Source organism: Colobus angolensis, unplaced genomic scaffold (assembly GCF_000951035.1).
Source record: "Colobus angolensis palliatus isolate OR3802 unplaced genomic scaffold, Cang.pa_1.0 Scaffold5, whole genome shotgun sequence".
Lineage (NCBI taxonomy): Eukaryota > Metazoa > Chordata > Mammalia > Primates > Cercopithecidae > Colobus > Colobus angolensis.
The window spans coordinates 22,460,498-22,475,637 of record NW_012118487.1 but is presented as its reverse complement, the minus strand read 5'-3'; the positions used below and the strand labels follow the sequence as shown (position 1 = coordinate 22,475,637).

The window sequence follows — 15,140 nt, the reverse complement described above, 5'->3', positions numbered from 1 at the left end:
AAAAAAAAAAAAAAAAAAAAGAGGGGCCTTGAGTAAGATATTAACCTTTCTGTTTCTCAGCTATTAAATGAGGCCAACAGTGCTTTGCCACTGCATTGAAATGATGTAAAAATATACCGGTTAAAGCTTGCAAAAATATCTAAATGCTCTATAAATGTTGAGCAGAAATAAGAGATGGGCAGGAATAAAAAGACTTAGGACGGACCAAGAAAAAGAATAACTCATTAAAATTATTTGGGATCACTGGGTAGAAAATAGCTCATATGATTTTTCCTTCCCTCTTTATATACTGAATCAGGACATATAAAAAATGTCCCTAATTTGCTATGGAGTTCTCTCTGTCTTGTGCATTTGAGTTGGTGTGGAGACCACCCTCGGGTGATTGTATTACCATGCTAAATCTTTGATTTAGAATCACCCATTCTATTGGTTTGACATGCAGTGGCTGGAGAAAAAGTTATGTATCTCCCAGCAGTGTCTATGGAGGGCTTATTGCTTTTCCATTTCTGTTTTCTTTCTCTTATGAGATAGAAGTACTTTGTGAGTAAAAGGGTTTGGCAGATGATGTGCTTGGTAAACACAGGTTAAAACTTAAAAAAAAAATACATAAATTTGTGAATCAAACCTTCAGGATTAGTGGTTGTTTATGATATAACCATGGGAACTTATATCATTGTAATGAATTTATCTGACATTCTAGCACCCAGGAATCAGTTACCTTGATATTTTATCACTTTACCTGATTAGTACTAATTTATTATTATCCAAATGCATGAAAATTTAAATTATTTACCATTTGAGTTTTGATGTTAATTGTATTTTATTATATTTTAAGTCTGAATTTGGAAATCCTCATAGTTTTAATCAAAATATTAGACTAACTAGAACATCCGGTCTCCATTCTAGTTAAATTATTTTTATTCAATATAAGAATATAGAATAAAAAAGTCTTATTTAAAATTTAATATGGAAAGGCCATTGAGGTCAGCTAGTTTGAGAAAACCTAGAAACCTTAGTATAAGAGCATCTAATAAAACTAGATGGATGTGAAACCCAAAGTGGTTATTAAAAAATTTACTGTTCAGAGCAGGGCTAGGTACTCTAGAAGCATTAGTAATAGAGTTACTTGTGGCTTTGTATTATTAAAATATATGGTCCTTGAAGTTATCTCCACGGCTGAATCATTTTGAGATTCATGTTTTAAGTAGTTTCATGTGGTACATAAAAGGCATTTATCTTGATGAACAAAAAATGACTCCATCCTGATTATCATTTAGCATATTATAACAGCGTCTTTGTAATTTGAACTAGAACAAGAAAAATAGAAACAATTCAAAGTCCTTATTAGAAATAAATCCAGTTCAAAGTGGATTTTTTTTTCTTGATTTGTGATGTTTGCCTCATGTTGTTTAGGTATGGAGCCTGTGTATAGGATAGCACATTTGTTTCAGGCTGGTTGCTAGTGTTCAGGGTTCACCTCTCCAGTCCAGTCCAGGTGGTCACAGTCTACAGGTGTTAAATTATATGTTCTAGCATGTTTGGTTTGACAGCAGCCAAAGGTTTTATAAACCCTAGCATTATTGACATACAGTCTTAAAAAATATTATTACCTCTTGGACCTTAATGTCTTAATCTCATGGTTAGGTTAGTAAAATTAATGTGCTTCTGATAATCTGGTTTAAGTGTATTGTGCCTTTTCTTAGGCTATATAATTTATGAAAACTTTATTTCTAGCTTTGTACAGTGGCAGTATCATAGCCAATGAGGTTTATCTGAGGCATGATTATTGCTAATTGAAAACTTTATTTCTTGGGAAAATAGAATATAGCTATATCACTGACACAGATGCACAAGCTACTGTTTTAAAATAAGTTTATCAGTGCTAGTTTAGAAATTTGGTCACATAAATGCATTTTTGCGGGATTGCCTCTTATTTTGGATTCTATCAGGTAGGATTATTATTTTCTATTTGAAAACTTATTTCATGGCTTATAAATGCTGTTCGTTGACCTCTGGTTAATCTGTTACGGATTTAAAGTACAGTTGTCCCTCAGTATCCGTGGGAGGTTGGTTCCATGACTTCCCTTAGGTACCAAAATCTAAGCATACTCTAGTCCCTGACATAAAGTGGCATAGTATTAATATTTGCATATAACCCATGCACATCCTCCTGTATACTTTTTTATTTTTTATTTTTTTGAGACGGAGTCTCGCTCTGTCACCCAGGCTGGAATGCAGTGGTGCGATCTCAGCTCACGGCAACCTCCGCCTCTTGGGTTCAGGCTATTCTCTTGCCCCAGCCTCCTGAGTAGTTGGGATTACAGGCATCCACCACCGTGCCTGACTACTTTTTGTATTTTTAGTAGAGATCGGGTTTTGCCATGTTGGCCAGGCTGGTCTCAAACTTCTGACCTCAGGTGATCCACCCGCCTTGGCCTCCCAAAGGGCTGGGATTACAGATGTGAGGCACTATGTTTGGCCCCTCCTGTATACTTTAAATCATCTCTAGTTTATGTACAATACCTAATACAGTATAAATGCTGTGTAAGTAATCATTAATATGGTATGGTTTAGGGCATAATGACAGGAAAGAAGTTTGTACATAATCAGTACAGATGCACTATCTTTCCTGAATATTTTAGATCTGAGGTTGGTTGAATCCCATGGAGGGTTGACTGTACTTGATTGTTTTTCCCCTAGTGGGATATAATTTACATACCATAGATCTTAACTGTACAGTTTGCTAAGTTATAACAAATGTACAGATCTATTAATCCACACCCAAATCAAGGTATCAAGCATTTACAACCTCAGGTCTCTTCCCAATAAATCTCCCACTCCCTTTCCAGGCAGCCACTGATGTGATTTCTATTATAATAGATTAGTTTTTCCTGTTCTTGAACTTCACATAAATAGAATCATACAGAATGTATTTCTTTTAAGGCTGATTTCTTCCTCATAACATATTTGTGAGAGTCATCTATGCTGCTGTGTATTTCAATAGTCATCCCTGTTTATTGATGAGTATGGCATTGTAAGGGTTTACTGCAGTTTAGCATGTTAATGGATATGTGTCTCCTCTGACTAGAGACAGGATGGGATCCAGATCCAGTGCTGCCAGCTGTAAGAGTGAAGGATGCAAGGGCAGGAGCCAAGCCGTCATTAAAAAGACCAGTAGAACACTTTCTTTACTATGTCCGCTATGTGTTAAAAATACTTGATGTGGAAGTGTTCAGTAGTTCGTTCTGTTCCTGTCAACATTGTTTTATTTTCTAAGTTTCCTGAGATCAGAGGAACTTGTTATCCATTAAATTTTTCTAATATGATGATAGGTTAAAGCTATGTGCCAAGTCCATTTAATTTTATAATAGGATTGTTTGTTATAGCAAATACTTTAGAAATGTTAGTATTTTTAAAGCCATTATTAGTCTTTATTATTACTGATAACATATCATCATGTGGATTTACCATATTTTACTTGATTGTTGCCATATTGTTAGATCTTTAGTTGGTTCTGGTTTTTTTTCCTACTCTTATAAGTAATGCTAAAGTAAAAGTCACTTATGTATCTTGTTCCGTTTTTTGAACTTTTTTTCCTCAAGGTAGATTTTCAGAAACATAATTTTAGGGTCAAATGTTTTAAATGTTTATATTTTTTGGTATATATTGATCAATATTCCTTATTTTCTAAGAGTTGATTAGTTAACAGGGACAGCAAAAATATGCTAAGGGACAAGGCTTACTATACTTTAGTTTGAATATATATTGTCTGGAAACATTTTGTTGTTTGAATTGGAAGGTGCTAGAAAGAAAAGTAAAAACATTTTGTATCGTATCGTAGTTGTAAAATGCACTCTCATGGTTCTATATTTGATAACTAATGAGGCATCAAATACATTTCTCATTTTTGTATGCTATATTTCTTCTTTTGCAAATTTTCCCTGATTACATCTTTTATGTTGAGAATATTTGATCAAAAAAGGAAGCAACCTATATTATGAATGATCTGGGATAAAACGTCTTCTTATGCGGGAGAGAGTAAATCTTGCTGTTCCATTCTCATGGGGTAGAACGTTCAATCCAAGAAAAAAAGCCTTGAGTCAGAGCTGATGTACTACATGGTCATTGCCATGCATTGTGTTAAATGGCTGACTGATATTTAATTTTTCAGCAACCTTGAAAGGTAGGTGGTGTCTTCATTATCCATTGGAGCCACTGTCAAACAAGTTGGACTTTTAAGAGAAACCTTGGGTTAAAAGTAGTAGAAGTAGCAACTGGAAAAAGGATAGTGCAGGAGAGATGGCTTTCAGTCTGCCTGAGGCTGCTTTGCCCCCAAATTTGTTCTCTCCATACTACCTTTGCTTTTCTACTTCATTAATTATAACATTGGAAATTCCACCAATTGCAATTGTATTCTGCTTAAAAGTCAACCTCTCTTAAAATGTTAAAAACCCCTAGAAGGGATTTATTCTGGAAGATCTTGTGTTATTAGCCATTAATATGAGCTAGTAAGACAGTTTTTTGTGTGGGGGAAGGTTGTTGTTTTTGTGTTTTTTTTAAACTCTGTGGGACATACCTATTCCTAGGGGTGGAGTGTTGGGAGGAGGCAGGCGAGGTTGCATGTGGGGTACAGGAAAGGAGGAGGAAGAAAGCTTCCTTCCTCTTTCTGGGATGTAGGGGGCTGGCCCGGTGCAGAGTTTTGACATAGGAAATGTTTGTGCTTGGCATCCTGCCATCTCCTTATTCATACTTCTACATCTCAAAACCCTACGCCTTGGCCACAAAACCCAGCCCTCTGCTATGTGCATCCAACCATGACTCTCCACCCAGATCTGCCTTTCTGGTCACTAAGTGTTTCATCTTCTAAATGCATCACCCTTGCCTGCCTCCTCCCCACACTCCTCCCCAAGCTCCACCTTGCAGGATAGCTACGGCTAGCCGAGTCAAAAACAACAGCAACAACAAAAGCTGTCTTTTCATGCTTGCATGTTTTCTTAGCTATCTGGAAGTTATATGTATATGGAGCAATCAGAACCCTTGGTAGTCTCTTCCTAATAAACAAACTGCTAATGGCTCAGGATTTAAAAGACATACTATACAAATTATTTCTCCCTATGGAATAAATGCCCAAGCTAAAAATAAACTACAGATCCTAATAGCCAAGCAGAAGTAGTATACTTGTCTAAGCAAAACATCTTATATGTAATTTGGCTTGTCAGACAATGTGAAGTAGGATGAAAGCATCTTACTTTAAAATGTGCAGCTGGTGTGAGAATGTCACACGGATGCTAATTATTTGGCTCAGTGTCTTCCATTTCTCATGCTCTACAGTGTCTTCACTAATCATTGGTGGCTTCTCCCCCCATTTCTTTGTTCATTGCAGAAAGTATAAAATGTGCAGCCTTATATCTGTCTCCATTGGTTGGAAATCAACATATACAAATAAAAGTTTTTTTTTCCCTATTTTACAAAATGACAACATTTTAAGTTAGATTTATTTAATCAGGGGGCTATGTCCTTCTACTTCATGTTTCTCCAAACTCTAAAGCTGTTGCTGTTCACCGAACAGGAAGAGTAACGTGTAGAGCCTGGTGACTGTTCTACAAAACACTGGCTTGATGATCAAAGGTCTTTCAGACTCCAAAGGCCTTTCAACACGCCAAAGTGAGGCAATCTCTAGTGAGTGGAGGGTAGTATTTCCCGGAGAAGCCACAGTCCGTATATAGCTCCCCTTAGCCCTTGTTATATTTGCTAGCACTGTAGAAATCCAGAAAGACATTCCTTTACTTGCTTCTCCCTGACATTCTTTTAAATAATATTTGACCATTTAAATGGTACATAGACAATGTACCACTTAACAAATACATAAAATCTAACAAATACATGAAAATAAATAGGAAATGTTGGTATCACACCTAACCAGAGACAAACCCTATTAACAATTGTGGTATAGCCTCTAGTACTGTCTGTTGTTATGTACACGTGCGTTTACCCAAAAAAGGGGTCATACTGTAGATTCTTTTAGAAACTAGCTTTTTATATTAAATGTATTAGAAATATTTTTCCAAGTCATTAAATATTTGTCTACTGTATCTCTTTTAAGAGCTGCAAAATACTCAGTTTCACTGATATTATAGAATTGACTTCATTTTTCTCTTGTTATTGGACATTTAAGTTCTTTTCAATTTTTTATATTTTAAACAGCACTATAATTAATAGTTCTGTAGCTAAGTATATTCACATTCACAGTTTGTTCCATTGTGTAATATAACAGCTTGGGGTTCTTCTGCAAGCAAGGCTTATGTGCAGTGCATTTATTTGGGAAGTGATCCCAAGGAGCCACAGTAAGTGAATGGAGGACTTGAGCTGGAAAGGAGGGAAAACCAGTTCATAGGTGCAGTACAGATCTGGCCATAGCTACATGTGACAGGACCTTTGAAAGCCTTATGAAATGTGTCTCAGAACTGTCTTCTAGGAGAATACCAGGGGGAAGTATTTCTCTTCCTTTGATCCATTCTTCACTAGTCAAGGGTGGTCCCACAGCATTATTTCCCACATACTTCCAGATTGTGTGGGTATGAGCCCAGTGCGTCACTGAAGTCCTGGGATAGGAAGCCAGAGAGAAGTATGGGTGGGGGCTGGGGTGATGCCCTGTTACGTTACATCTTCAGAAAGGTGGTCAAAGCCTGCTGGGGCCTCGTTGCTGCAGTGGTGGCTTGAGCCAGAAGTAAGGCTGAGGGACTTTGTAGTAGGATACAAGAAGTGTCTGGTACACATACATTCCTGGAAACAGAGTTTGTAATTTTGTCTCAAAGGACATGCAGAATTGTATCTCTTAAAATACAGATACACATGGGAGTCATAAAATTATGTTCAGGTTGATTCATTTATGAAGTACACATTCTAAGACCTGAGGATGCGCCAGGGGGCGAAACAGATGCGATCCTACTGTCACAGAGCTTACGTTCCTCTGCAGGAAGGTGGTAAACATGGGAACAAATACATAACATCAGTGCTGACAGCAGTAGGTGCTGGGAAGCAAATGAAATGAAGCAGTGCTGTTAGTAGTGACTTGAAAGGGACTGAGCCCATGCTGAGAACACCAGGTTCTCATGATTTTAGATGGCACACAGATAAACTCAGAGTGAAGAGATTCGGGGTTGGGTCGATGGAATAGAACTAAAGGAAAAGGATGTAGGAAGGAGGGGCGAGGGCCTCTTTACATTCACTGTGTGCTTTACATTTTTCCTAGAGGTAGATATACCCAAGAGAGAGATTTTGGCTTTTGGAGTGTGGCCTTCCCTCAGTATATACACTATATAGAATTTAATCACTCTTCGATTCTTAGAAAATATCATTAATATTCAAAATATATAGCAAATTATAATTGCTTTGTCTTTGATGTTTTGGAATATACTTCAGGATCATAGCGTGCCTTGGGGTTATTTTTAATCAATCTCAGGGTTAACACTAGTGCAGCACAAATAGATGGAAATTTCCATTAGATGGTGACTGGGGGTTTATTGTATCAACGTAATTCTACTTCATAGAAGAAGCAGCACTGTTCACCTGTTCCTTTGCTTTAGAGAGCTCAGAAAACAAGTTTCAAAGACATAAATTTATTCATTGGACCTTTTAGTTACAGTGCCCAAGATATTTTTGTGACCTAAATAGCAAATTAAGAAATCACCTCTTTACATTGCTAGGTGTTTCTCACATTTGTTACCACTAGTACAATTTATCCACTTCAGTAGAAAATAAGCCATGGGATTATGATAGCTCCAGATTAACGCACATTCTTCTTTTTCAGTGATATGTAAAACCACAGGATCAGAATTATATTAGATATTGAAAGATTAGAATATTAAATCTGATCTCCTAAATCAGGGTTTTCCAAATTCTGATCACTTGTAATCATTTGTGTGCCAGCTTCAAGATTTTGCTATATTCTACAGGTGCTGATGCTATTACATTTTTGTTTTTCTCTACAGTGAGTCAATTTTTGCTTAAATAAGTTTACTTGAGAAGGAATGTTTATATTATTGTATTATTGAAATAAATGGAAAATAACTTTAAGAAATATATTTCTAACTATGAACCTATATTCTTTTTTTTTTTCCTTGAGAAGAGTCTCACTGTGTTACCCAGGCTGGAGTGCAGTGGCGTGATCTTGACTCACTGCGACCTCCGCCTCTCGGGTTCAAATGATTGTCCTTCCTCAGCCTCCCAAGTAGCTGAGATTACAGGTGCGCACCACCATGCCCAGCTAATTTTTGTATTTTTAGTAGAGACGGGGTTTCACTATGTTGGCCAGGCTGGTCTTGAACTCCTACTCCTGACCTCAAATGATCTGCCCACCTTAGCCTCCCAAAGTGCTGGGATTACAGGTGTGAGCCACCAAGCCTGCCCTGAACCTATATTCTTAACTATTGATGCAAGAAGTTTATCTGTGCGTCATCTAAAATCATTATGCACATTTTGGTTAGTACTGCTCTCATAGCAGGCTCGGCCTGTCCCATACCAGGTGTATGACCTTTAGCAAGTTACCCAACTTCTCCTACCCTCTGTATTCACTTGTATACGATGGAGATAATGAGATATTATTGTCTGACAAGTACTTAGCACAGTGCCTGATGCAGTAATTACTCAGTAAATGGAAGCAACTGCAATAATGTATTGTTGAAGTGGTTGTTGCCTTTATTATTATTCATGAAAAGGACAGTGTTGGAGATTTAGAAATTATACAAATACTTCCATTCTGCACCTAAATTTGGGGTTGAAGGTATTAGAACAGTAGACCAAAGAGCTGACCAATTTAATTATATCCCTAGCTTTCCATGACTCGCTGTATGACTTGGTCAAGCCATTTAACCCCTCTAGGGTGTGGTTTCTTCATCACACAAATTAGGAGGTTTGCTTTCATTTGATCTCAAGACATTCAGCTTGCAGGGTGCCAGCTGTTTGAGTGGTTTTGATCATGGGATGTGGTTCATCTGAAGTCAGAGCATTTTAAATTTTGTTTTAAATGGCTTTTGACACACAAAATAAGCTAGGAGTCGAGGTGGCGCCCGCTGTTTTCCTGTTTTCATTATGAGTGACTGATGATCACGAGGCGTCATGTTAGCAAGCTGGGTCAATTAGTAATTGCTTTTGAAGCTGTATAGAATTAATTACATAATTATGAGCTATTGAAGTTTAGTTCTAGTAAAACTACATCATAAAACCAAGGCAATTTCAAAAGATTGACAAAAGAAAAATATGAACAAACTTTTTGTACATTTGACTTAACTTTATTTTATGTTTAATATATATTTGTCAAGCATGTAACCACTTTTCACTGTCATCAATAAAAATTATATGTGAATATATTCTAGCCACATGGACCACTGTTGAAATAACTTTTATATTTCTACCTAGATGACTTGTCATGCCCCTTCCAGATAGGAGAATCTACAGTTTATGAATTTCAATCTCCTAATAAGGTAGATCTGAAGTTGGTAATGATTAAGTTCAAATCAGTAAAGCTAAATAAAATTTTAAAAGCCTGCTATAAATATATACATATATATAAGTGTGGGTGTATATGTTAGTATAATATACCAACGACTATTTTTTTTTCACTCAGGATTATATTTTAGAAATTATCTCATTTATTTCCTCTTTTGTTTGAATGACTGCAATTGAATAGATGATTCCAATTATTTAATCAATCTCCTTATGATGGACATTTGGGCTTTTTTCTAACTTCTATTACCCACAGTAATGCTGTAATGAATATCTTACACATGTGAGATTTTGTGCGTATGTTAGCATATCTATAAGTTAAATTGCTGGGTCAGAGGACATGTGCATTGGTAATTTTGAATTTGAAATAAACAAATTGTTCTTCATGGAGGTTGGACCAGTATGTGCTCCCACCAACAATGTGTAAGTGAGCCTATTTTCTGCCCAACCACTTTTCCTCCTCATTCTGTGTGACCAAACAATTTAAATATTACACTGTTTTCTCTAGGAAAATGCTAATTAGAGGGGCAATCATACTATTTGTGCAGATTTCACAGAGATCGAATATTACACTGAAGACCACTTTCTAAACTATATGTAGAAATTTAATTTGCTGAATTAAATGGTTAAGCATCTTGGAACGCACTTTATGTTGCTTTAGAGCGCAATTATACTGGCATGGAAAAACCTGCAATTTGAAAATTATCAACAAATTAAAGCCTTCTGCGGATCTTCATTCTCATAATTAAACCTACTATACATATCATGCAAAAAGTTTTGCTATAACGTTATTTATACTTTATTTTCTATTTTTATTTTTATTTTTTGAGACGGAATCTTGCTCTGTCACCCAGGCTGGAGTGCGGTAGTGTGATCTCGGCTCACTGCAGCCTTTGCCTCCAGGGTTCAAGTGATTCTCCTTCCTCAACCTCCTGAGTAGCTGAGACTACAGGTGTGTGCTACCGCACCCGGCTAATTTTTGTATTTTTAGTAGAGATGGGGTTTCACCATGTTGGCCAGGTGGTCTCAAACTCCTGACCTCAAGTGATTCACCTGCCTCGGCCTCCTAAAGTGCTGGGATTACAGCTGTGAGCCACCACACCTGACCTATTTTTCTTAAACTCAGAAGGAAAAGGCCTTATGTCTAGATACTGTTTCTATTTTTTCTTGAGCCTTTAGGTTCATGAGTTAAAGCTTCTGTGCTTCCTTTAAGAAAGTAAGAAGTTTGTTACAAAGAGATGTGAATGATGTCTTTCTTTTCTATGTTTAGGACTTATTCCATAGATTTAGGAAAGTCATATAGTCATAAACCATTATTATTTTTCTGTCTTTGGGCTGCAGTGTAACATATATGAATGTCAATTTCTGAAGGAACTTAGGTCTTTTTTTAACACTAATGTAGTCTTTTCTAAAATTTACCATTGTTTGAATAGTTGAAGGTTTTTTGTGGGGTTTCTTTGGCTTTTATGAAGGATCACCCAATATTCAATAACTTTTTTTTGAAGTTTTTCTCCTTAATTTGACTTTCAAATATGGTCCTTTATATAGCACTGTAATAATTCACTTACAAGGAAAAATATTTTTCAGTTATTGACTTATTTGAAAAGCACTTGTAGTGTTGGATATAGTATTTATAGTGAAGATAGTGGTTCAATCCCACAGAATAACCTATAATTAATATAAAATTACTTGGAGTTATTCAAATAAAATGCAAATTAAAAAGTTATTAGATAATCACCTATTACATTTTCCTTGTTAGCACGTATATTACATTCTAGAGAAACTGTCTGCTTATAGGTAGAGGCTGTTGTTGAATTTTAAATTGTTCTACCCCGTAAGGAAAGCAGTTGTTATGATACTCACACAGTGGAAAAACAGGCCTTCAGCAAAATGAGGCTTTGTTGTGATATGGATTACTCTGGGGCCACTCCTTCCCCACAAATCACTGAAACGCATGACTGCTTGAACTAGGAGAACAAAACCATTTTCATTGAATCACAACACCCCCTAGCATCCTAATAATTTATGGGTTTTTGTTGTTGTTGTTTTTGTGTTTTTGTTTTTTTGTGTGTGTGTGATGGAGTCTCACTCTGTCACCCAGGATGTAGTGCTGTGGGGTAATCATAGATTTCTGCAGCCTCAACCTCTCAGGCTCCAGTGATCCTCCCACCTCAGCCTCCTGAGTAGCTGGCACTACAGGTGCGTGCCACCACACCGGGCTAATTTTTGTATTTTTTGTAGAGATGAGGTCTTGCTATGTTGCCCAGCCTGGTCTCAGACTTCTGAACTCTAGCGATCCTTCTGTCTTGGCCTCCCAAAGTGCTGGAATTACAGGTGTGAGCCACCATGCCCAGCCAAGAATTTGTGTTTTTAGAAGTCAAAGGAACATTTTGTTTATGCTTATAAAACAAACCATGAATCTAATAAGATCTGATAACTCACATTCTTCTGACCAAGAAGAAGAGACCTTTGAAAGATTCCATGGAAATTATGAGGAATGTGAAGAGTCATCATTGTTATTGAAAATAATTGTTACATTTGTTTTCTATGGAATATGGGGGTATGAATGCAAATAATAAACTATGGCTGAACCTCTTGTGTGCTATGTAGAAGTGGTCAGAGAGACAGTGTTTTTCCAGCCAAGTGCCTAAGAATATTAATGTGTGTGTTGCAGGTACTTCTCCCAGCAGCTGGTCTCTTACAGTTACAGGATGTGAAGAAGACTTGTTGTGAATTTTTGGAATCCCAGCTTCACCCTGTCAACTGCTTAGGAATCCGGGCTTTTGCTGATATGCATGCATGTACCGACCTTCTGAACAAGGCCAACACCTATGCAGGCAAGTGGAGTAGACCTCAGCTGAATTTGGGAGGAAACTGGCTTGATTTTTGATATGATTCCACAGTGGTCTCTGGAAAGTCATGTCATATTTCTGGATCTGGGCTTTATAAAAATACATTTAAAATCTTATAATGGTCACCCTGCGTAACTGAAGCATACTCATAAAATTCTGAACTTCACAAACAAGCAACTATACATTGGGATTGGGCCTGAATAATAGCTAGGAATAGCTAGGGTTTTTTTGTTTTGTTTTGTTTTTTTGTGAGACGGAGTCTTGCCCTGTCACCCAGGCTGTGGTGTGGTGGTGCAATCTTGGCTCATTGCAACCTCTGCCTCCAGGGTTCAAGAAGAATAGCTGTATGTATTTTTCTTCCAAATTGTTAAATGAATAGGCATATGAGAAAGTGTACGCATGAGAAGTTATTTTAGCTCTAATTTTTTATGTTGTTTTTTTTTTGCATCCATGAAAACAGTTTTGTGGCTTAAAAAAATCTTCAGAGCAGTGAAATGTAGATACATTTGGTGGAGTAGAAAAGTAGACCACCAATAGAAGCAGCCCACTCCTTGCACAATGGTTCCATGGCCTACTGCTGGCATCTCCCTGTGGTGGAGGGAGGGCCTGTTGCTGTCTTCAAGGAGCCCTTGCTTTAGCTGCTGTTCAGGCCTTTCAGGCCTCTCATCTCTGCAGTTGGGGAGGGGAGATTGTTATAGCTTTGAATGTACACACATAGTTCACAAATGTAATCTATATTTTATTTAAGTTTGTAAACAATTAAAAATATATATTAAAAGTTTATTAGGAAATTTTTTTTTTAGTTTATGCTTTCATTTAATTATTATATCCCTTTTTTTGTTGTTGTTCTAATAGCTTTAGGAGTACAAGTGCTTTTTGGTTACATGGATGAATTGTATAGTCATGAGGTCTTGGATTTTAATGTACTCATCACCTGAGTAGTAGACATTGTACTCTAATTGGTAGTTTTTCATCCATCACCATCCTCCCAACCTCCCCACTTCTGAGTCTCCCATGTCCATTATACCACTCTGTCTGCCTTTGCATACTGGTAGCTTAGCTCCCACTTGTAAGTGTGAACATGTAGTATTTGGTTTTCCATTCCTGAGTTACCTAACTTAGAATAATGGCCTCCCATTTCATCCAAGTTGCTGCAAAAGACACTATTTCTTTCTTTTTTTAGGGCAGACTAGTATTTCATCATATATATACACACACACACGTATATACACATATATATATGTACACACATATATACATATATATCTATATATGTATATGTGTGTGCGTATATGTATATATGTCTGTGTGTATATATATAACATTTTCTTTATCCACTCATTGCCTGATGGGCACTTAGGTTGATTTCATATCTTTGTAATTGTGAATTGTACTGTGATAAACATACACATCCAGGTGTCTTTTTGATATAATGATTTCTTTTCCTTTAGGTAGATACTCAGTAGTGAAATTGCTGGATTGGATTTTAATTCTTTGAGGAATCTCCAGACTGTTTTCCATAGAGGTTTTACAAATTTACATTCCTACCAGCAGCGTATAAGCATTCCCATTTCACCACATCCACACCAACATCTATTGTTTTTTCACTTTTAATAATAGCTATTCTGGTTGGGGCAAGGTGGTATCTGGCTGAGGTTTTAATTTGCATTTTCCTGATGATTAGTGATGTTATGCTTTTTTTTTTCATGTTTGTTGACCATTTGTGTATCTTCTTTTAAGAAATATCTGTTCATGTCATTTGTCCACTTTTTGATGGGATTATTTGTTTTTTTCTTGCTGACTTGTTTGAGTTCCTTTTAGATTCTGGATATTAGTCCTTTGTCAGAGGCATAGTTTGCAAATATTTCCTCCCATTCTATAGGTTGTGTGTTTACTCTGGTGATTATTTCTTTGGTCTTGTGGAAGTTTTTTTTTTGTTGTTTAATTAGGTCCCATTTATTTATTTTTGTGTTTGTCATATTTGTATTTGGGGTCTTTGTCATAAATTTTTTTGGCCAATGCCCAGAAGTTTTTCCTAAGTTTTCTTCTAGAATTTTCATGGTGTCAGGTCTTAGATTTAAGTCTTTAATCCATCTTGGGTTAATTTTATATGTGGTGAGAGATAGGAATCCAGTTTTATTCTTCTACATGTGGCTATCCAATTTTCCTAATACCATTTCTTGAATAGGATGTGCTTTCCCCAGTTTATTTATTTATCTGTTTTTAATACTTTAGGTTCTAGGGTACATGTGCACAACGTGCAGGTTTGTTACATATGTATACATGTGCCATGCTGGTTTGCTGCACCCATCCACTCGTCATTTACATTAGGTATTTCTCCTAATGCTATCCCTCCCCCAGCCCCCCATTGCCCCGACACGCCCCGTTGTGTGACGTTTCCCATTCTGTGTCTGTGTGTTCTCATTTTTCAACTCCCACCTATGAGTGAGAACATGTGGTGTTTGGTTTTCTGTCCTTGCAATAGTTTGCTGAGAATGATGGTTTACAGCTTCATCTGTGTCCCTGCAAAGGACATGAACTCATCCTTTTTTAATAGCTGCATAGTATTCCATGGTGTATATGTGCCACATTTTCTTAATCCAGTCTATCATTGATGGACATTGGGAGGTTCCAAGTTTTTGCTATTGTGAATAGTGCCACAATAAATATACATGTGCATATGTCTTTATAGTAGCATGATTTATAATCCTTTGGGTATATACCCAGTAATGGGATGGCTGGGTCAAATGGTATTTCTAGTTTTAGATCCTTGAGGAATTGCCA

At 36.8% G+C, this 15,140-nt stretch overlaps 1 protein-coding gene across 1 annotated transcript in view; it reads left to right on the top strand.

Annotated features, from left to right (window-relative positions):
- Positions 1-15,140, top strand: part of KLHL2 (kelch-like family member 2) — a 122,001-nt gene that overhangs the window by 43,017 nt on the left and 63,844 nt on the right. The window contains 1 exon segment of the mRNA XM_011959671.1: positions 12,179-12,341. Within this exon segment, the coding sequence (XP_011815061.1) occupies positions 12,179-12,341 (163 nt within the window).